Raw genomic sequence first — 22,330 nt, 5'->3', positions numbered from 1 at the left:
AGCTTGAAAAGTGAATTGTGTTATTACTGTGAGGTGCTAATTCCCTGGGATCATGTAATGACTGCTTTCTGTTTAATGAAATTAGCCAGGGCTTTGGGCTCCCATCCATCCAAAACTGGGACATCCTTTGCCTTCTCAGAAGTGGCTGCATCTCCATCTCACGCCTTCGGTACATTCTCTGAATCCCGGAGCTGCATGAGTGTTTGGGGATACTGCAGGGACAGAACGACCTCCCTTTGGGAGGCAAACAGCAGCTGGGGCTGCTGACCCAGCGCTCCCCACCCCCCACCCCATTGTTCCGGCGTGGAAGAACGAAAGGGGGGTGTGTGTGTGGGAAGAGAAAAACACTTGACAGCCCCTACCCTAGGCCGAGCTGGCTAGTTTAAAGAAACAATACACTGCCTGCACCCAGGGTTAGAAAACAACGGACTTGGGGGTGCATCCTTTGTTTGCAGCCCGTACGCCCGGCAGGAAGGGAGGGAGCTCGCGCCCCGCTAGCTCGTTCGCTCGCTCAGCGAACAATGCAGCCGCAACCACCGCTGGCCGGGGATGCTAGAGCTCGAGCTCGCGCCTCCCCCTCCCGACGCTCTCCGCCTTCCTCTCCTCGCTCCCGGCCTCCTTTGATTGGTCGTCGGGGCACAAAGAGGTCGGGAAGCGGTGTCGTCACGTGGGCTGTAGTGGCCCACGATTGGTCGAGAGGGCTAGTCGATTCCGGAGAGGGGGCGGAGTCGTTCGTTACGTCGCTCTCCTCCCGGGCCCGCCCGCCCGCCGGCCCGGCCGGCCGCCTGTCAGAGGGAGGCGGAGGGCGGGAGGCAGGGATGGTGCGGCTGCGGGCGGCGGCGTCTCCGTCTCCTTCTCCGTTCCGGTCTCTCGACTTGACTCGTCTCGGCTGGATTCGTGGCCGGACGCCGCGCTTACCTCCAGCGCGAGCGCGCGAGTGACCGCCTGACTGAATGAATGACCGGCCGGGGCCGCCGCTGCCGCGCGCGCCATGAGGAGCCTGCCCAGCCTGGGGGGCATCGCCCTGCTCTGCTGCTGCGTGGCTGCCGCCGCCACCTCGGTCCCCGCCTCAGCCTCCGCCTCCCCCGCCGCCTCTGCCGCCGGGACGGTCCCGACCCCCGCGGGGGGACGGGACCGCGCCCCCTCGCCTCCCCCCTCCGGAGCCACCGACGCCGGCGGTGACGGGGAACGGGACCGGGGTGCTGAGAAGCAGGTGGAGGAGCCGGTCAGTCACGCCCCCATCACAGTCAGCGCGGCCGCCAGCCCAGCGGCAGAGGAGACCCCGGAGCTTGAGCCGGAGCCCACGCCCCTCAGGACCGAAGCCGCCCCCACGGACCCCGGCAGCTCCCTGACCACAGCCCCCCAGGTCCTGATCCCGACCCCAACTTTGATTCTGACTACGACGACCCAGACCGTGGCTGCGACCCAGACCCCGACCCTGACCTTGACCCGATCTGTGCTCTGGAACAGCCCCTCGCCCACCCCACCTGCGGACCAGCCTGGCCAGCCTGCCGGCCCCACGCCCAGAGGTGAGGAGCCGCCCCGCCCCACCCTCTCCTTTTCTCCCCTCCCCCTCTGGGGAGGAAGCTCCTGGCCTCCCTCCCCGCCCCAACTACGCCAGGTGTCACCCCATATTTTTACACTGGTGTTGCTACCCTCCCTAAAACAGGCTTAGAGCGGCCTTCCACCCCAAGATTATCTGAGTGCTGTCTTCAACCCCACTGCTAAAGGGCTATGGGAAAGCAAGGAGAAGAGGAGGTACTACTCCCAACCTTCCCCATGTTTCTCCGATCCCCAAAAGAAAGAGGTCTTGTGGAAGGACCCAAAGGAGTAACATCTTCCCGACCTTTCTTGCCTCTCTTTTAGTCCTAGTAAATGGTCTTGATTTTTTTTTTTTTTTGGAGTATCATTTATTATCTCTTGTCCCAAAAGCTTTTAAGGTGGTAATGATTTGAAAACCCAGGGGAACTTCGGTTTCGCCTGGGCCAACGTATAGTTTCACCCTTTCTGGGCCACTTACTCCTTGGTGAGGATGTGAAAGATGCAGGACATATATTCCCATCCTTAGTTCATACGCTTTTGTCTCAGACACTGAATCGGGGCAAACTTTTGGTTCATGAATTTTGACTGAGTTAGTGCTCTCTCTTTTCCAGAAATGGAAAAGATTATAAGAAGACCTTGCTTCGTTGGTGAAAAATTGTGTATCCAGGACCTCCAAAGCCCTCAATTTTCTTATTCTGTTGGCTTTTTTGTTTGTTTATTTATTTAAACTTTGGATCTGCATGTGACAGGTGGAGAAAACACTGAGAAAATCATGTTTACAAACAGTGGTAGAGACTACTCACAAAATAAAAACCATAAGGATCCAAGTTGTCCAATGACATGGATAGATCTTGTGTGATCCTTGTGCTGATTGTAGGGGAAATTACAGTACAGTATCTGGGTGAACACACTTTTTAAAAATAGGTTAAAAATCTTTTATGTTTTTTCTTTCCCTTCCTGCTTGCCTCTCTAACCACAAGTTTATCTAATTTGCTCTTTGGATGATTAGAAGTCTGAGCAGGAATCCACATTTTTCTAAAAACTTGGTTGTTTAGATTTTACTGTTGATGATAGTAGCTTATATTTTTAGTTTTGCATTTGTAAAGTGCTTTACATATATCACAAATGATATTTTCTCAATCCATGTTGTAAAAGAAATTTTCTTATGGTATTCAAAGAAGATATTCTAGAAACTTATTATTTAAAACATATTTTAAGATCATAGGTTCATGACTTTAGATCTGGGAGGGACATCAGAGATCATTTAGTCCAACCTCCTCCTGTTACAGACAAGAAACTGAGGCAAAGGAGTTTAAATGACTTGCCCGAGTTCCTGCAAGTAATGAACTTCATTTGATCTAGATCCAAGAATTGAATTTAAGTTCTCTGGTTTCTTGGCTAAGGTAGGAATGAAATTGAACAAGGCAGATAACTTTAAAGTTATTGTCCAAGACTACTTTTAAAAAGACTTTTTCTGAGCCCCTTCACTGCTAGTGCAGCTGTAGAATTATTTTTTTTTCATACTTTTGCCCTGTTTGAGTTTTTACCAGAGCTTATAAGCATATGACAGATCACGGTCTTGCCTTATATTTTTTGGGCATTATTCTAAATAGAATTATAAATTTTTATTCACCCCTGAGAATGATTTCTCTTTTTCAGTTTGTTGTATTCAAAGAGGGAGAATGATAAACTAGCTTAGACATTTTTATACAGCTTTTTGTTTTTCTGTATGCTTAGAGATGGATAACATTTTTGTATAAATGGTCCAACCTTGATCTTGGGTATGTATGAATTGTTAATCATCTGAAAAACCTGATAGATTTCACACTCTCCCCCTTTAGTAGAACTCAGATCTCTGGGTTTGAAAAGCACTTGCAACTAACTATAAAGCATTACATAAATAAAAGGTATTAACTATTATCAGCAGCCAAATGTAAACATTCAAGTGTCAAAAGAACTGGTTCCACGTCTGGGTTCTGCCACATACTCAATTTGTCTTTTCCAGACCTGTTTCCTTGGTTACAAAAATGGATACCCATATTAGGGCCATCAGGTTTGCAAAACACTTTACATATGCAATCTCATTTAATCCTCACTACCACCCTGTGAGATAGGAAAATGAGGCTGAAAAAGGTTAGTTAAGTGATTTGCCTAGGGTTACATAGCTAGCAAATATTCTGAGGCAGGATTTGAATTTGGGTTGAGCTGACTGCAAATCCAGTACTTTATCCACCATGGTACCTAAAAACCTCAAGTAAACGTCCTGTGAAGTTTATTACTATAGGATTTAAAGCTGATAGATATACTTTAGTAATTTAGCCCAACACCCCCATTTTACAGATGAGGAATCTGAGGCCCAGAGAGATGAAGTGACTTGCTCAAAGGTACATAGGTAAACAATATTCAATTTACTAAAACTGTGAATACTATTTACACAGTAAATTGTATAGCTATTATGTGAACCCATGTCCTCTCAATTTAGTTTTCTTTCCATTACTCTTGTGAAAGTACTGTGAAATACTTGTAGAATACTTGTGAAAGCGCTGTGTAAATATATAAACTATGACTGGTTAAATGAAAGTCCAAGTTTGGAAATTAAAAAAAAAAATCCAGTTTAATTAAAAATCATTTAAAAATTATGATGTTTTTATTTCTTTTGGTAAGTGGAATGGAATCAAGTAAAATGATTCAGTATTATCTAGAATATTAATACTCAATAGGCCCATAGCATGATTACCACAGATCATGAAGTAACCTAAGTCACATAAAACAAATCTTCAATAGCTCTCCTCTGCTTTAGAAACTATGCATTTCTGAGTAATTCATGCTGGAATAAGAACATGTAATTAACTCTTGATGCTGAAAAGACTTGGGTCAGGTTAACAGACTTAGTTCCAACTAGAGAGTAATGTAATCAGGTACTGACTTTTCCTAGGGAGAGAATACCAGAGATTGCTCAGTGGTCTGCTTTTAATAGGATAGCAGTTGCCTGCCCTTGCTTGAAGAGAAATCTTTGATTCAACTCAACAAAGCTAGTTTGGCTTGCAGTGTTTGTTTCTTTGGCTTCTGAGAAGATAGCTAAGGCTGGCATTTATTCCTGTTAGGGCTCACTGCCATTGGTAATATTCTTACAAAACTGTCTTTAGATTAGGTCTTAAGGCTGCATTTTGAATCAATGAAAGTTTCTTTCCTTTAAGCCTATAGCTGAGAGCTTCTCAGTTAGGGCCTCCTTTTATTTTCTGGGACACTGCTCTGCAAACTGAAACTAATTGCCCATCCAGCAGACACCATTCTCTTCCTACCAGCGCAAAACATCAGACTAGTTTGTACATTTGAGAAGGTGAAGTAGAAGGCTTTGATACTAGTAGACAATAATAATCATTAGGGTACCATTCAGGTCAGAGCAAGAAGATACTGATGCAATTATGAATGCTTGTATTCTGTGAACATGGAAGATCTTTCTATAGACAGAAATCTGAGGGCAAGTCAGAACAGATTATTGTGTCCTCATAGGAAGTGTGATTGCATAGATAAAAACAAAATGAATTTAGGTGGTATAGGAGTGAAGGTTAGAAAGTAGTAAGCTGTCAGAGTCCCTTTTCAAGTACCATGGTTCTTAGATTATTTGTAGGCCATTATTTAGGCCAAAGTCATTAAAATTGTTTATCTGTGACTTGAGTTACAAGAAAGAAATCAGTGTCTAAGCTGGGATTAGAGTTCCAGGGTTTGGAAACCTAAATAGTGTCATATGAGCATAGTATGGCAGAAACACTCAGATAATGAAAGAAAAGGTCTAAAAATGCAGGTCCTTTTTACCTGTGCTGTAATTGTTAATTTTATTCTAAAATTCCCTGCAACTTTGCTTTTGAGTCTCACTTGGCTAAGCTTTAGAAGAGGTCATCTACATTTAATAACTGAAAAAAATACGTTAAGGCCCTAGGAAACAAGGAGATAAAGAGCGTTCTGTGTTCTAAGGTACCTGCCAGCTCTCATGAAAACAAATTGTTATATGCAAAAGAGGAAGAAATTTGTATTGAAAACAATAGTGAATCTGAGTTTAATCTTTGAAATTTCTAGTGTTTTTCAGCTTTAGACCTTCTACAAAATAATTACCTCTACCAATTCTTTTCTGTTTGGGAATATTTTGTAGACTATAATGCCAAAAAAAAAATGCATGAATGCTTTTGGTTATCCTTTCAAGAGGTTCTATTGTGATCTGTGATGAATAAAAACATCATTTGTAGTCATCTTACTCTGGGTCAGGTTTAGTGTCCTTCCACAGCTATCTTCTGTGTCCCATCATTGACACAGGTGCACACAGCTCTTGAAATACTTCAATCTCCTGACCAGTTGTCAGAGTAGCATAACCAGCCTTGAGAAGCTACAGTCTTAAGTTTGATGAATCATGTTTCCAAGAGGGTTTGTGGGTAGCCCACAATCTACTACAAATATACGGGAAGAATATGACTGGGGCTTTAGTGTCTTGATTTTTCTTAAGATTAATAGAAATAAAGGGCTCACTACTTTAATCTCAGAATCTGTCACAAATATTAATTCATCTCCTGGCACCCTAGTAAAAAAGGAAAGAAAAATATTACTTTGCCTATTTTACTAATCAGCACAAGATATTACAGAACTTACTATTAGTAAATTTTGCACTGGCCAGTTTTAAGAGAGACAGAATTAAAATAAAAGCAAAAGATCTTACTTGTCTGAAAGACAGGAATATCAAATTGAGATGACTTTTTTTTTTAATGTGTTACGAACTTTTAATCAAATATATATCATTCTCTCTGGGCCTCAGTTTCTCCTTTATCAAATGTAAGGATTGGACTAGCTTCAGTTCAACAATTCAGCAAGCATATATGTGCACAATTCTATGCCGGGAGCTGAGGATGAAGAGAAAAAAAGACAAAATAGTCCCTGCCATCATGGAGCTTTTTGTCTACTGAGTAACCCCAATAGCTTTCTCCTTTGTATGTTCTGACATTTTCTGTTCTGTTTCTTTCTAGCTTTAGCATTCCTTGAGTTTCTTTTATTGCCATTGACTTTCTGTTTAGCTATGAGACAAAAAACCTTTTATTTGTTGATCCTGAGATATTACTACAGATTCCTCTGTGTCTTCATCTTTTTCAACCACAGCTTTTGATTTTTTTTTCTTCCTTGAGCTAACTACCTCTACTGCTCTGACCGCTTTAGACAAAGGTTTTTTAAAAATGGAGAGGATAAATATTATAAGCTTTAGGATTGCATGCATGTAGTCTGTTAGAATCACTATAAAAAAGTTTCCCACATGAATCATTTTTCTTATCACTATGCATACTGTGTGATGTTCAATACCCGTATGGTTAATTTGTATCAGATGAATAACAGTAATCTTTTCAATGCCACCAAGCCACAAGTCAAACTAATGTAAGAAATGAAATCTTTTTCCATATTCCTTTTCTTATGTTTCTGTCTATATCTTGTCTTCTTCCTTTCTAGCTCATTTTAGTTAAAATTTCTCTATTTCTTCCCTTTATTCCTATATTTTTTGTCTAGTTCTCTAAATTTGCCCCATGGTCTTTATAGAAGCAAATTATTCTTTCTACTTGACAATTTACTATTTTCTATATCCCATTCTTTCAAGAAGATTTTTCTAGAAAATTGAAAGGTCTTATGAGATATTCTAATAAAGGATATCTTCAACAATCTCAAACATAAGGAACTGTGTTGTCATTTGGTCGTGAATGTGTTCAGTCTGTGGGTAATCAATATTTTTTATTATACAAATATTAGCTATTCCTTATTAGACTATGAGGCCATACATGCCATTGTGAGACAGCTTGATGTAGTGGAAAGATGACCGGACTAGGTATCCAGAATACCAGGGTTCTAGTCCTAGCTCTTCTACTATCTAGTTGTGTGACCTTGGGCACATTAAATATTTCTAAGTTTTGGCTTCCTCATCTGTTGGTGGTTGAATTGGACAATTTCTGAGTCCTTCTAATTCTATTATTCTCTCTTCTAATGTCATGTTATTTTCCCCTCCTAAACCCTATTTCTTCTCATGACTATTATTTCTATAATGCCGCCGTTTCCTCTGTCTTCTATGTTCATAACCTTGGTAATGTCTCTTCCCTCTCCCTTACTTCTCATATCCAATCAGTTATCAAGACCTGTCAAGTAGGAGGCATCTCTTGAATCTCCTTCCTTTCTCTCTGTTCTTACTCTAGCCACCCTATTGCAGACTCATATTAACCCTCACATGGACTACTGAAACTGTCCATTCATTTTCTCTACCCTGTGTTTTAAATTTAAACCTTTAACTCCTCCTCCACTTCCCCCCCCCCCCTTTTCTTTGCCATCATGCATGCTGTTGCCAGAATAATTTTTCTTAAGCATAGATCTAGTTATGTCATTCAACTCAAAAGTTTTCAATAGCTCATGATTGCTTCCTAAGTAAAGTTGAAACTCCTAACTCTGGGCTTTGTTCATGCTGTTTCCTATGCCTAAAATGTCTTCCTTTCTTCCTTTGACTGGTGAATTCTTAATCCTAACACACAGCATCTTCTCCATGAAGTCTTCCCTGATTTTTCAGCGAGTAATGACTTTCTCCTTCAGGCCTCACATATTTCATTTTACATATCTCTAATGTACTTATAATGCCCTTTGTCTTGCAAACTTATAAGCCCTGCTACGGTGGCAGGCTGAAGCTAGTGGATTGATTGAATTAAGGAATTCTGAGCTGCCATAGGACTAAAGCTGATCTTGTGTCTGAAAAGACTGGCACCAATATAGTGAACCCCTGAGAAGCAGTGGGCCCCCAGGCTATGTAAGAGGCCTGAACTGGTTGTAAAGGCAATAAATGGCTGGTAAACTTCCAACATGGGCAAGATAGAGGCACAGTCTCGAATACGGTTATTTATTGGGTAATATTTTATGGCTATCTGTGTTTGTGCCTTTCTTCCCTCTTGGAATGTAAGCTCCATGAGAACAAGAACCATGTTTATCTAAACTTCGTTTAGTGCCTAGTACAGTGTTCTCTACACACACCTGGGTATCAAGTCTTATTAAATATTTGTAGAATGAATCATAAGATCTTAGAGTTGGAAGGGAACTCAGAAGTCTAACATATATATGAGTACAAATCTCAGTGGTCACCTGGTTTCTTCTTGAAAACTCCAGTGATTGGGAACTCACTATCTCTCTTACAGTGCTGACATTCTATGATTCTTCTTCCCAACTTCTACTGAATATGTTTCAGGGGAAGAGTAAAGAAAGTACTTTCCTAACAGAAACAAAAAAGTCTGACTATAAGTAGACTCGTTACTAAAGATAAGCAGTAATTCTCTTCTATGTGTGTCAAAGGCTGTTCTTATTAACAAGTGGATATGAAATTACATATGAAAAATGTTTAAGAGGAAAAAAGTACTCTATCATTTAAATTACAAAATTTCCTGTTTAAAAATAAACTAAACAATTTGGAAATTCACTTACCTGGATACCCATGTAATACTGATTGAGCTACCTTACTGGATGCCATATGGCATCCTGCTCTGTGTGCTTTCTAAAGACAGGGCCATTACAGTTTATGGTATATTTATTTTATTTTTCTACTAAAATCATGTACTTTGGGAGTAATATAGGAAGTTAAATTTTAACTTTTTTCAGGTTTAGTTTTCACAGAGGATATTAAAGCCAGTACCTTATTATATGAAGCCTATTTTGTTATTATATTTATCAATATTGAGGTAGTGATTAACCCAGAAAAGTTACGTGCCTTGTCCAAGGTCACACAGATAGCAGAGCTGGGATTTGAACTCTGATCATCTTACTCTCAATCCCCAGTGTGCTTTCTACTAATGTTAATGCCTAGGACATGGGTGACTTCATGCTAAGCATTATTTCTTGGAAGTGAAATATCTTTATTGCTTCCCTATTTCAGGAATCTTTTTGTTCTTAACTTACTATTTTACTTTTATTGCACTGCCTCAGTTCAGTTTGAGAACAGCATGGAGACTTTCGTCCTTTTCATACTCATGCCCTGTTATCTATTCTCAAATCCCTTTTTTCCTACTAATCATTGTTTTGATATTTTGTTGACCCCTAAAAACAGACTAAGAAATAGATGTAGGTATTTTTTTCTTTTAAGTTTTATCATCATCTTTAAAAAATACCTCTATTAGTGGAAATTGGGGAGATGCCCATCAATTGGGGAATGGTTGAACAAGTTGTGATATATGAATGTAATGGAATACTATTGTGCTATAAGAAGTAACTAATGGGCAGATTTCAGAAAAACCTGGAAAGGCTTATATGAACTGAAGCTAAGTGAAGTGAGTAGAACTAGGAGAACATTGTGCACAGTAACAGCAACACTATGCTATGATCAACTATGCTTGACTTTGCTCTTCTCAGCAGTACAATGATAAAGACAATTCCAAAAGATGCATACTGGAAAATGTTATCCACATCCAGAGAAACAACTGATGGAGTCTGAATGTAGATTGAAGCATACTATTTTTACTTTTTTTTGGTTTTTCTCCCCTTTTTCTGTTTCCTCTTTCACAACATGGCTCATATGGAAATATGTTTTACATGATTGTACATGTATAACCTGTATCAATTTACTTTCCATCTTAGAGGAGGGAAGGAGGGAGAAAATTTTATTTAAAAAATAATCAGGAACAGCTCCCAGGTTAGCAAAGCATAGCAGACTGAAACAAGTAAATAATATGGTAAGACTCTGGGCTTCCTTCCCAAAGAAATAAAAATTTTAATAAATATATGCTTGCTTTTAAGAATAAAAACACTCCATTATTTGCTGATGTAACCTGTCTCAATCATCTATTGAACTCTCCCTTGAAAAAAAGAAAAATAGCTAAGAAAACAAACACTATGATTATATCTGACTGTATATGCATACTATCATCTAAATATAATGTAGAATGTTATATACATATATTTTATATATTTATATTATATCTTACATATATTTGTGTATTACATATATAGCATTCTACACTGGGCTCTTCCACTTTTCTATGGAGAAGAGGGAAGTGTGTTATACCATTCTCTAGGAGTAAGATTGGATATTACATTTAATCTGAATTCAGCTTCCTTTTAGTGTTTTTATTTACTTTGTAATAGTTATGGATGTTGTTTCCTGGTTCTGATTTTATTTGTTCTGCATGAATTCACATGGGTCTTATCATGTTTCTCTAGATTTATCATATTAGTCATTTCTCACAGAGCAATCATATTCCATTATATTCATATAACACAATTTGTCCAGCCATTCCTTTGTTTTTAGGCACTCACTTTATTTACAGTTTTTTTGATACCACAAAAAGTACTTCCATGAATATTTTGGTATATATTAAACCTTTATTCATCTTTGACTTCCTTGAGGTATACCTAGTAGTAGGATCATGGGGCCAGGGTATGAAAAATTTCATGACTCTTCTTGCATAATTCCAAATAATTTTCCTCAATGTCTGGATCAATTCATAGTTTTACTAAAAGAGAATTAATGTTCTTGCCTTCCTACAGCCTTTTTATGCCTGCAAATTTGACAGATATAAAGCGAAACCTTCAAATTGTTTTAATTGCATCTTATTGGTTAATTGGATTTTTTTCATATGACTTGATAATTTGCATTTCTTTTAAAAACTCTATCTTTCAACTACTTATCTATCTAGTAATGACTATAGTCATATATTTATGTATGTATCTCTATTCCTTATATATGAATTCTTACCCTAACCCATAGAATTAAAAATATTGTCATTTAGTTTCCTTTTTTTAAAAATAATATGATCTTTTAACATTTAGTTTATTTGGAGATTATTGGAGTAAGTAATAAGATTGTATTTGTTTATAAGTTGTGGGAAACTGACATGACCCCTTGCCCGCCTTTGGTCAGTCTCATTCAACCGGTAAACTTGAGCCTGCTGTTAAATTCCCTGTATACCTTTTCCTGTATTAAAAGCAAGGTAGGTTTTCTACTGAGAAAAAAAAAAAGTTGAAGAACATTAGTCTACATACCTTTCCAGTTGCCTCTCATCCTTTCCCTTTTATCTGTTTCTTTCTTAGATTCCCTGGGCTAAGAGTATAGGGCTATCAGTGTCTCATTGTCTATTTATTCCTATAAGGAAACGTGATTTGGGGCTACGGGAGTCATCAGGTCCTTCTCCCGAGGTCCTCCTTCCCCATGTTTAAATTGCAAAATGGAAAGGAAATACCATATATAAGTACTATATTGCGAGTTATCCCCAGTCTGGCTTATGACCATAGCAGATAACTAACTACTTTAAGATGCTGAAGGAAAGAAATCTTAGGAGATATCAGTTTCATTTTGCCATGGATTGCTGAGGTGTTTGAATGGATTGTTTAGTAAACAGAAATGAGAATTCCAGAAATTAATTAACATTATTCATTATATGTTCTGACACAACAACTACTACTTTCTTTTAGCTTGTGTATATGAATTATTATACTATATGTAACTTATTAAGTACATATCTAATAATTTCACAGATATTATGTACTTACTGTGTACAAGGTGGACGGCAGGGAGTTATGGTGGCTAGAGAGTCAGTCTTGGACTGTGTTCAAGTTTTGCTTCTCACACACATACTGGTGTTATAACCTTGATCAAGTCATTTACCTTCTTATTGCCCCAGGCCAACTCTCTGAGATTAAAACTTGTAGAGAAGTTGCAGATCTACATTGGTAGATGTAATTTCCTCCCTGGAAGTCAGTCAATCAGTCAAAGAAGCATTTATTAAACACTTATTATGTGCCAGGCACTGTGCTAAATGCTGGGAATATAAATAAAAGCAAAAAGAAAGTACTTCCCTCACGGAGCTTACATTCTAAGGGAAAAGACAACACAGTAAAGGAAGCCAAAAAGCAAAAGTGGGTGGAGAAGGTATATGACATGGAGCCATGATGGAGAAGTCCAGAGGAATGAAGCCTGATGGGAAATAAAGAGATAGCTGGCCTGGGCACTCTCCTTCAATGGTGGTTCTGGGAGGAGGATTCCGATCAGAGGGAAGGGCTCCACAAGCAGAGGGTACTTACTGAGTTCCAGCACTGACATGATCTTTCACAATGAAGAGGTTTTTAAGTCATGACGGAGAAGGCCAGAAGAGTACAGTTAATGGGAAATGAAGTTCCCTGCACCAGTGAAATCATAGATCAGGTTTAAAATATAATTTACAGGCCACTTTGCTGGGGAAGATTAGTCAAGTAAGTACTAGTTGAGATTTGTTGCTCATCTTCTCTCACAGCCTTCAGTGAGTTCTTATCCAATCAAACATATTACTATTGATAAAAAGGAACTACTTGTGCTGCTCTTGTATGTATTTGAGCAATATAAGTACCCTTAGGGGGGGGACTTAATCTGACAGTGCACTAATTTCCTAGTAAAATCTAGAATAATCCCTGCACTTTCTTTTATTTTCAGCTCATGGGAATGATTATGCACACAAGGCTTTGAGAGAGGTAGAGCTCCTTAGAGTCTGACCTGCTTTAATGAAAAGGCTTCTTTATTATTGTATAATCTTCTCTCATAATAAAGTCTCAGAACTTCTCCCTGTTAAATAAAAAATAAAAGCAATCATGGCTATAACCTTTCACAGAATGAAACATCTGAGTTTTAAAGAGAAGGACCCCAGAGTTAAGAGTCAGGAAACCTAAATCCTCGCTCTGGCTCTATCATTCCCTGGATGATCTTGGGCAAACCACTTGACTTCCTTGGGCCTTGATCTTCTTATGTGCTATGGAAAGAGCAAGAGATCTGGAGTTGGAGAACCTGGATTTCAACTCCTGGTGTTGCTGCTTACTACCTCAGTCACCTTGGGCAAATCACAATGTCCCTGGTCTCAATTTCCTTGTTTGTAAGATAGGATGATATGATTTCTAAGGTCTCTATGATCCTCTTATCCTCAAATGGCTTTCTTATCAAATAGTGAATTTATTGTCCCTGAGAGTGTTCAAGCAGAAGCTAGTTGATCATCAGTCCAGGCTGCTATAGAAAGGATGCCTAAATTAGGTGAGATATTGACCTAAAATGGCCACTAAAGTCTTTTACTTTCGTAGGGCAGGCAAACTCAAGAACCCCTAGAACAATGGCACATCTACCAGCCTGGCCCCACAGACATCGTTCAAGGGAGCAGTCCTTGTGAACATACTGCCTGGCAAATGCCTCTGCATGTGCTCCGACTCCCATCCCCCCAGCAGCCATAGATAGTGAAGATCCAGAGAAGAAAGTTTTCAACTTGACATTGTCACATGGTTCAACATAAGAAACTAATATGGTTTACTAATGAAAACGGCACTGAAGAAGGTGCATTGCTATCTGACTTGTAGCAAAAACTTCCTATATCTTTTGGTTTTCCCTATTTCAGTGTGAGCTCATTGAGAGCAGGGATTGGCTTTTCTCATTATATCCCCAGTGTTTAGCACATAGTGAATGCTTAATAAATTTTCATTAATGTATTCTTCAACTTTGGAGATTCTGTGGGATCACTCTATCCCTGTCATAGTAATTCTGTAATTCCATGAGTATATTATTCAAGGCTCTTCTAGTTCTAAAACTGTAAAAAGATGTTAAATCTGTGTTGAGGTTAATCCACATCACTTGACCTTCCTCAGGGCTATTCCTTGCTTCTTCTTTAACTTTAAGCACCAACTGTAATTTCTGTCAATGATTCAGCAACAATTAATTCTCCTCAAAGTTGTTTGCTTGTTCTCTATGAGAGGCAAATGTGTAAATGAATATGTTTTAATTATCTGGGCCAAAGATGTCATGTCCAAGATTAATGCCTATTTTTTTTAATTGAGCTACCAGTAAATCTTATCAATGAATTTCTGAAAGTGATTAAAAAGGAGGTGAATTTTCTATTTCACACAATTTTAATTGAAAAATTCCATAGTATCTCAGCACCTGAAGTGATCTTAAAACAGAGAATGTTAGAACATATAACTGGAAGTGACCTTTGAAATGATTTTGTCCAACTTCTTCATTTTATAGAGGAAGAAACTAAGGCCCTAAGAGAGGAGGCTTACCCATAGCGGGTCACCAGAAGAGCTTGGGCATAAAAGTCTTCTGACTCTGAGTTTTGATTAGACTTGTTGGGAGACCTTTATTAAAATACTCTTTCAACTTTATTACACTACCACTCCTATCCTTTAGAATTAATGAATAGATAGATCACAGGTTGGTGAAGGATGCAGCACTGTGTTAGGCTCTGAGGATGCAAAGGAAAGCAGTGGCTTAGTTATTTTCCTCAAGGAGCTTACTTTCTACTAAGGAAGAGGATGAAACATGTATACAGCTAAGTATAAATATTAGGTGCGCAAAAGAAATATCTGAATAAATTACCCTATAAAAATATGGAAGAACTTTTTTGGTTCTAGGGTAAATGGGGATCAAGGAAGGCCTCCTGAGAGGTTCCTGATCTGAGCTTTGTAGGAAGATGAAGATTCTGAATGAGAGTAATGAGGTGAGAGTAGTTTTCTGTCATGGGTGATGGCTTGTGTAAATGTATAGAGCCAGGAGAGTACATGTTTAGGGAATAATTTCTAGACCAGCATTGCGAAATAAGATTCTAAAGGTAGATTGGAGCCTGATTATGGTAGGCCTTAAATGCCAAGGTAAGGAGTTTGTATTTTTGAGTAGGGCAGTGATGTGGTCAAGTCCTGTGCCTTAGATTATTTTAGCAGCTGTATAAAGGATGGATTGGAAAGAGAAGTGAGTAACTGGAGGCAGCAGAACCAGTTAGGAGGCTTTTACAATATAGTCCAGGTTAGAGGTGATTGAAAGCCTGAACTAGGGTGGTGGCAATTGAGTGGAAATAAGGGGATGAATGTGAAATATGTTGTGGGTATAGAATTAATTAGAATTGTGGACACTGAGGGAGAGAGAAGAATCAAAGATGATTCTGAGACTTCCAACCTGGGTAACTGGTAAGTTGATAGTGTCACAATAGAAATAGATTAAGATAAATAAAATATAATTTCTAGCTTGGTAAAATACATTGTTATGCTTAAAGTCAGTTGAGAAAATTTAAAGTTATGGCATCAGAAGTCATTTATTTACTTATTTGCTAATTGATATAGAAACCTTCCCCTGTCCCCCCTAATTTTGGTTTCATTCTGCTAGTTTGTTTTGCCTTTAGTCCTACTACATGAAGTCTAAACTCCTTAGCCTGACATTTGAAGCTCTCAGTAGTCTGACTCTACCTCTACCTTACCTCTGCAACTTTATCTCACATTTGTCTGCCTCATTTACCCTATCCAACACTCCAATTGATTTCCTAACCCTTATGTATACCTTGTGCTTTCATTCTTTAACACCTTTTTTTGCTCATATAATCCCCTACACCAGAATTTCTCTCCTTCCCAAACACTGCTATTGAAATCCTTTTCATTCTTTAAGGTCCAGCTCCAATGTCACTTACTTCTCTGGACCTAAGTTTCTTCATCTGTAAAATGCAGATTGGACTATATGATCTCTGAGAGTCCTTTTAGATGTAAATTTATGATCCTTCATAAGGCTTTTCTTGATTTTTTTCTCCCTATCCCCTCTCTGGTGCTGCTTAATATTTTTATTAGTGACTTGGATAAAGTCATTCCTGCAGATCCTATCAAAATTACAAATAACAGGAAGCTAGGAGGGTTAGTCAACATGTGGAATGACAAAATTAGGATTAAAAAAAAAAAACTTGACATGATAGAACAAGTAGACCAGTTTGAGTAAGGTGAAATTTAGGAAGAAAAATGTAAAGTGCTACTCTTTGTTTTTTTTAAATCTTCTTTGAAGGGACAAGATGGGAGAGGCATGGCTAGATGAAAGTTCATGTAGCAGAAACCTAGGAATTTTAGTAGATTGCAAGCTTAGTACAAGGCAACAGTGCATCATAATCAAGAAAGTTAAGGTGATCTTAGGCTACATTGAAAGAGATATAGGGTGATAAAAATAGGAAGTGATAGTTCAGACTATCTCCATATTTTATGTTCAGTTTTAGAACTCATATTTCAGGCAGGATATTCATAAATTAGAAAGTATCCAGAAGAGACAAGATTGTGATGGCCTTGAGATCATCTCATATAAGAATCAGTTGAAGGAATTGGGATTGTTTAGCCTGGAGAAGAGAAGACTTGGGATAGGGGTAGGGTAAAGTTATGTTCAGGTATTTGAAAGGCTGTGATATGGAAAAAGTTTGACTTGTTTTGCTTAGCCCCAGAGGGCAGAACTCTGTGAACAGTGGGTGGAAGTTGCAAAGAGGCAAGTTTAGGCTCGATTTAAGGATAACTTCCTAACAGTTAGAGATATGTGAAAGAGGAATGGGGCTGTCTCCAAAAGTTTTGAATAGATTTCTCCTGTGAAGGCTAGAGGTCTTCAAAGCTCATTGGCCACTTTTAGGGGTTGTTATAAAGGAGATTCTTGGTCAGGTATGTGTTAGTATAGGTGGTCTTCTTAGGACCCTTCTAATTCTTAGGTTCTATGACTTCTAGATTGTCATTTATATATATGTCATATTCTCAATATTTTATGATAAAATCTATCAGAGCAGAGGCTAGCTTGTTTATATTTCTGTTTTCCCTTGCACTAGAATAGTACGTTCTGCATATAGCAGGTATATGAAAATGTTTGTTGAATTGAATCAGATGGAGCTCTCTCTCTCTCTCTCTCTCTCTCTCTCTCTCTCTCTCTTACTCTGTGTGTGTGTAGGTATGTTTGTGTATATATGTTTAAGATAATAAAATAGTTGTTCCAGTTAAACTATGAGTGAAGAAAGAACTTACACAATTGGGAAATGGAGTGAGCCCTGCCTAGCCACAAGGGAAAGAATGTGAGTGGGGCTGTTTTGAACCTGGCTGAAGAGTGTAAACTAATAACCCCATTTGGAACATTTTAGAACCTTTAGCTAACTGAAGTTGGAAACTGTCAGGATTTTCTTTTGTTTTAGTCATGCATGCTTCTTAGAAATCAACAAACCACCAGGGATCTCTTTGGATCTGGTTTCCTTCTATTTTTTCATATCTGGTGCTTTTTCTTGTTTTGTATGAGGAAAATAATCATGGCATCTTAGACCTAAAAGGGAGCTTAGAATATATAAAATTAGATCATAGACTCTTTAGAAATTATCTAGCCCAATCTTTACCTGAAATATAAAACTGTCCTTTATAGCATCTCTGACAGAGAAGTGTCTTAGATGGTCTTCTAGCCTCTGCATGTTTTCCTTCTAGTAACAGGAAACTAACTTGAGTCAGATAGTTTAATTTTCAGACAGTGCTAATTATTAGGAAACTTTTTGCATTGAACTAGCTGTAAAATCTGAGCTCTGTACCTTTTAACTCTGATCAATAGAATGACTAATCATGGTGACAGACAACTCATGAAACAAGCTTACCATTATCTTTTGGTAGAGAGGTCATGGACTGTAGGCATAGAATGAGATATACATTTTCAAACATGAGCAATATAACACAAAATTGTTTTTCTTGACTTATTTGTTAGAAGGGAGGGCTTTTTTGGGAGTAGAGATTTTGTCAAGGAGGGGAGTGATAGTGATGGAAAAAGAAGGAAAGACAGAAAAGGAAATCAGTGAAACACAAAAACACATAGAAGAGAACAAAGGACATTCAGAAAGGGACACAGAGAACTACTATTTTAAAGTTGATAATAAACAGGCTTATACATGGTAGATTCATATTCATGATAGATCAGGTAGATCAACAATGTTTCTTGATGAGTAAGTTCAAAATTTGAAAAAGAAAAAAGAAAAAAAAAAGCCAACACTCAAGGGTGAGGGTTCTATACACATGAAAATAAAATGATCGACTGAAAAGAAAGCAATTAATTTCAAATTCCAGTTATTGTTGTGAATGCTTTTTAAAGATAGGATACTTCTACACTTTGATAGATCAATGATCATTCCCTTCCACTGGTGTAGATTAAAATCCCTCCATGACTTCTTGCTTTGATAGATCTATGATATATCATTGGGAAGGGAAGGGAATAAGTATTTATTAAAGGCCAGGCAACGTGCTGAAACCTTACAAATATTATCTCATTTGATCCTTGCAACAATCCTGTGAAGTAGATGCTATTATGATTCCCACTTTACAATTGAGGAAACTGAGGCAAGTGAAGGTTACATAGTTTGTCCGAGGTCACACAGCTAGTATGAGTCTGAGGTAAAATTTGAACTCAGATCTTTGTGAGGTCTAACACTCTCTCCATTACACCACCCAGCCACATATGATTGGTGTGATTGGTATCCTTCCACTGGTATAGTCCCTCTATGATGTTTCCTTCTGTATGCTATTTGTCTTTATTCTTTCCGTTTCATTCTGTACACAATTTGTTATTATTCTTTCTGTTTCATTCTGTGTATAATTTGTCTTTATTCTTTTTGTTTCATTCTATATATGACTTGTCTTTATTCTTTCTGTTTCATTCTATCTATGACTTGTCTTTATTCTTTCTGCACCCAACCTGCTGGAAACATTCTTGCTATTTTAACATTTTATTGTTAAAAGTGTGGCACCCAAACTATATTCATTCTGCCATGTTTTTGCTACATAACTTGATCACCTTCATTTCCCAGTCTATATACATAAGTAATCCTAATGTGTAACATGGAGGTGGGGAGAGAGTTGAATTAGATTATCACTAACGTCCTTTTCAACTCTTAAGTTTTATGCTCTTATGTCTTTCATGTCACTTGTACATCATGAGAAAAGAATAGTTAAAATCTCAAAGATGATTTCTGTAGCCGACATCTTCACAGTTGCATAACTAACATAAGTATAGAGAATATAAAATCTTCCTGCCCATTAAAAATTTTTTTTGTGGCTCTTAAAAAAGAGCATTTGGCTAGGCAGAATAAAATGAAGTTTTTAAGACTCTCCTCAAATAAAGTATCTCCTATATGTGACTTAAAAATTATGCAGGATAGCTGTGCCCATAGAAATGACTATTGAGTGATATGAGTATCAACAAGAAGAGGCTAAAACTAGAAGATGTAGGCTTGTTTGAGGTGTGCCACTAAGTGGAGTTAGATAGATTAAATGTAATACTAGAGATCTTTTATCAAAGACTAGACAACCATTTGCCAGGAATGTTGCAGTATATCTTCAGATATAGGGACTAGATGATCTGTGAAGGGTCCCTTCAACTCTAAAATTCTGCATTTCTGTAAGCCTTGGATAGAGATAAGCATTTGGAACATCTGCTGCAGACTTGTTTTTCATTTTATAAGTCACTATTTGTCTCTGTGCTTTGGCTTACTCCAATTTAAAACAGAGTTTAGTATATAACTTCACCTTCCTGTTATGTTGGGCAGGTTAATGAATACCTATAAAATGTTCTGAAAACACAAAGCCCACTAACTGTTGGGTGTTATTATACTGAATTGTTGATGTACTAACTACAAAACTATCCTGTTTAACTGGTTTTGGTTTTTAAATTAGGCTGTTGCTTATAGTTTTCCAAAAATATAAGACAATGTGGTTCAGTTAACCAGTGTAATGGAATCAGAAGATCTGAATTATATGTGATTTGGGGCAAGTCTTATAACCTCTTTGTGACTACTAGTTTCCCTCTCTGAAAAATGGAGACTATTATTTGCTCCTCAGCTTCTCAGGATGTTAGCTATAAATGAGAAAGGCAGCTGTGGAACAATGTAAAAACACGTTGGACTAGGAGTTAGGAGGCCAGGGTTTTAAGCCTGGCATTTCACGTTGGCCAACTTACTTGACCTCTGATATAAAGATCAACCCAGATGAATTTCTGCATCTATAGAGTGGGCGATCACCAAGGTCTCTTTCAGTCTAATAATTTGTATTGCTCCTTGTCACCTTTTGTCTCCAGTGATTTGTATATAAGGAGGTGCTTAATAAATGTTTGTTTAACTAAATTCTAACATTCGATGTTCTATGATCCCTTCCATCTCCAACATTCTATTTTCTTTAATATCTTCTACTGTGATTCAATGAATCAATCAACAAGTATTTGTTGAGTGGCTACCTTGTGCCAGGCACTGTGCTTGTGGATACAAGGTTAGAGTGAATGAATCCCTATTTGCAATGAGTTTATATTCTAATGCTCAGTATGAAGTAACTAAAATATGTGAGTTACTTTGAGTTTTTCCAAAGGCTCTAAGAATTTGTTGTTTTCCTTTATTGTTACTTGTTACATGACCTAATAATATAATGTAACCAAATAGTTTTGATCTTTAAAAAAAAGCTAAATGAATACACATTATCCTTTCAGTTGTCTTAATGTAGCATGTATTCTTTTTGTAACAATAATTATTTGGTTTGTTTGTTATTATTATTACCCTTTAAGATTTACAAAGCATTTAACATGCATGATCTAATTTTACCTTCACAACTCTGTGAGTTAGGAACTATTGGCATCTTCTTTTTTTTTAATGATTAATTAATTTATTTTTAGTTTTCAACATTTACTTCCATAAGATTTTAAGTTTTAAATTTTCTACCCCTTCTTCTCTTTCCCCTCCAACCAGACAGCATGAATCTGATATAGGCTCTATTATACATTCATATTAAATATATTTTCACATCAGTCATGACGTAAAGAAGAATTAGAACTAATGGGAGGAACCAGGAGAAAAAAGAAAACAAAACGACAAAAAAAAAGAAGAGCAAATACTATGCTTCCATCTGCATTCAGACTCGTAAATTCTTTCACTGGATGTAGATAGTATTTTCCATCATGAGTCTTTTGGAGTTGTCTTAGGCCTTTGCATTGCTGAGAAGAGCTAAGTCTGTCAAAGTCAGTCATTACATAATGTGGCTGTTACTGTGTACAATGTTCTACTGGTTCTGCTCACTTCACTCAGCATCGGTTCATATAAGTCCTTTTAGATTTTTCTGAAGGTTGCCTGCTCATCATTTCTTTTCTTTTCTTTTTTTTTTTGGCTTTACAGACTCAAGGCATTTTTATTAGTGTCTGGTTTCAGACCATCAATTCAAAGATACAGATCTCAAGGCAGTGGCTGAGGTGAAACTCTACTTTTTTTTTTTTAGTCCAAATAGTTTATTTTTTTATTAATTTATTTTGATTTATCAACAATCACTTCCATATGCTTTTGAGTTTAAAATTTTTCTTCTCCTTCCTCCCCACCACCCTCCCCAAGACAGCACACAATCTGATATAGGCTATACATACACATTCCTATTAAACATATTTTCACATTTGTGATGTTGTAAGTAAAAATTAGAACCAACAGGAGGAACTACCAGAAAGAGGAAACAAAACTCAACAGAAGAGCAATTCAACTTCCATAGTTCTTTCTTTGGATGTGGATAGCATTTTCTATCATGAGGCCGTTGGAGATGTCTTAGATCCTTGCGTTGCTGGGAAGGGTTAACTTTATCCATATTAGTCATCTTATAATGTGGCTGTTATTGTGTACATCATTCTCTTGGTTCTGCTCACTTCACTCAGCATCAGACCATACAAGTCTTTCCAGGTTTTTCTGAAGTCAGCCTGTTTATCATTTCTTATAGCACAATAGTATTCCATTACATTCATATACCAAAACTTGTTCAGCCGTTCCCCAATTGATGGGCATTACCCTCAATGTCCAATTCTTTGCCACCACAAAAAGAGCTGCTACAAATATTTTTTGTAAATGGGGGTCATTTTCCTGTTTTTATGATCTCTTTGGGATACAGACCTAGAAGTGGTATTGCTGGGTCAAAGGGTATGCACCATTTTATAGCTCTTTGGACATAATTCCAAATTGCTCTCCGGAATGAT

General features: G+C 37.9%; 1 protein-coding gene across 1 annotated transcript in view; it reads left to right on the top strand.

Moving 5' to 3' along the window:
• Positions 1-991: 991 nt before the first annotated feature.
• The window catches only part of LOC114047112 (multiple epidermal growth factor-like domains protein 9), a 126,132-nt gene continuing 104,793 nt past the window's right edge, over positions 992-22,330 (top strand). Inside the window, exon 1 of the mRNA XM_027867852.1 lies at positions 992-1,529. Coding sequence (XP_027723653.1) covers positions 992-1,529 — 538 coding nt within the window. The remainder of the gene's footprint in view (positions 1,530-22,330) is intronic.

The sequence above is a fragment of the Vombatus ursinus genome, unplaced genomic scaffold, assembly GCF_900497805.2.
Source record: "Vombatus ursinus unplaced genomic scaffold, bare-nosed wombat genome assembly UNPS02014786.1, whole genome shotgun sequence".
In the NCBI taxonomy this organism is placed as follows: domain Eukaryota; kingdom Metazoa; phylum Chordata; class Mammalia; order Diprotodontia; family Vombatidae; genus Vombatus; species Vombatus ursinus.
This window is presented reverse-complemented; position numbering and strand designations above follow the sequence as displayed.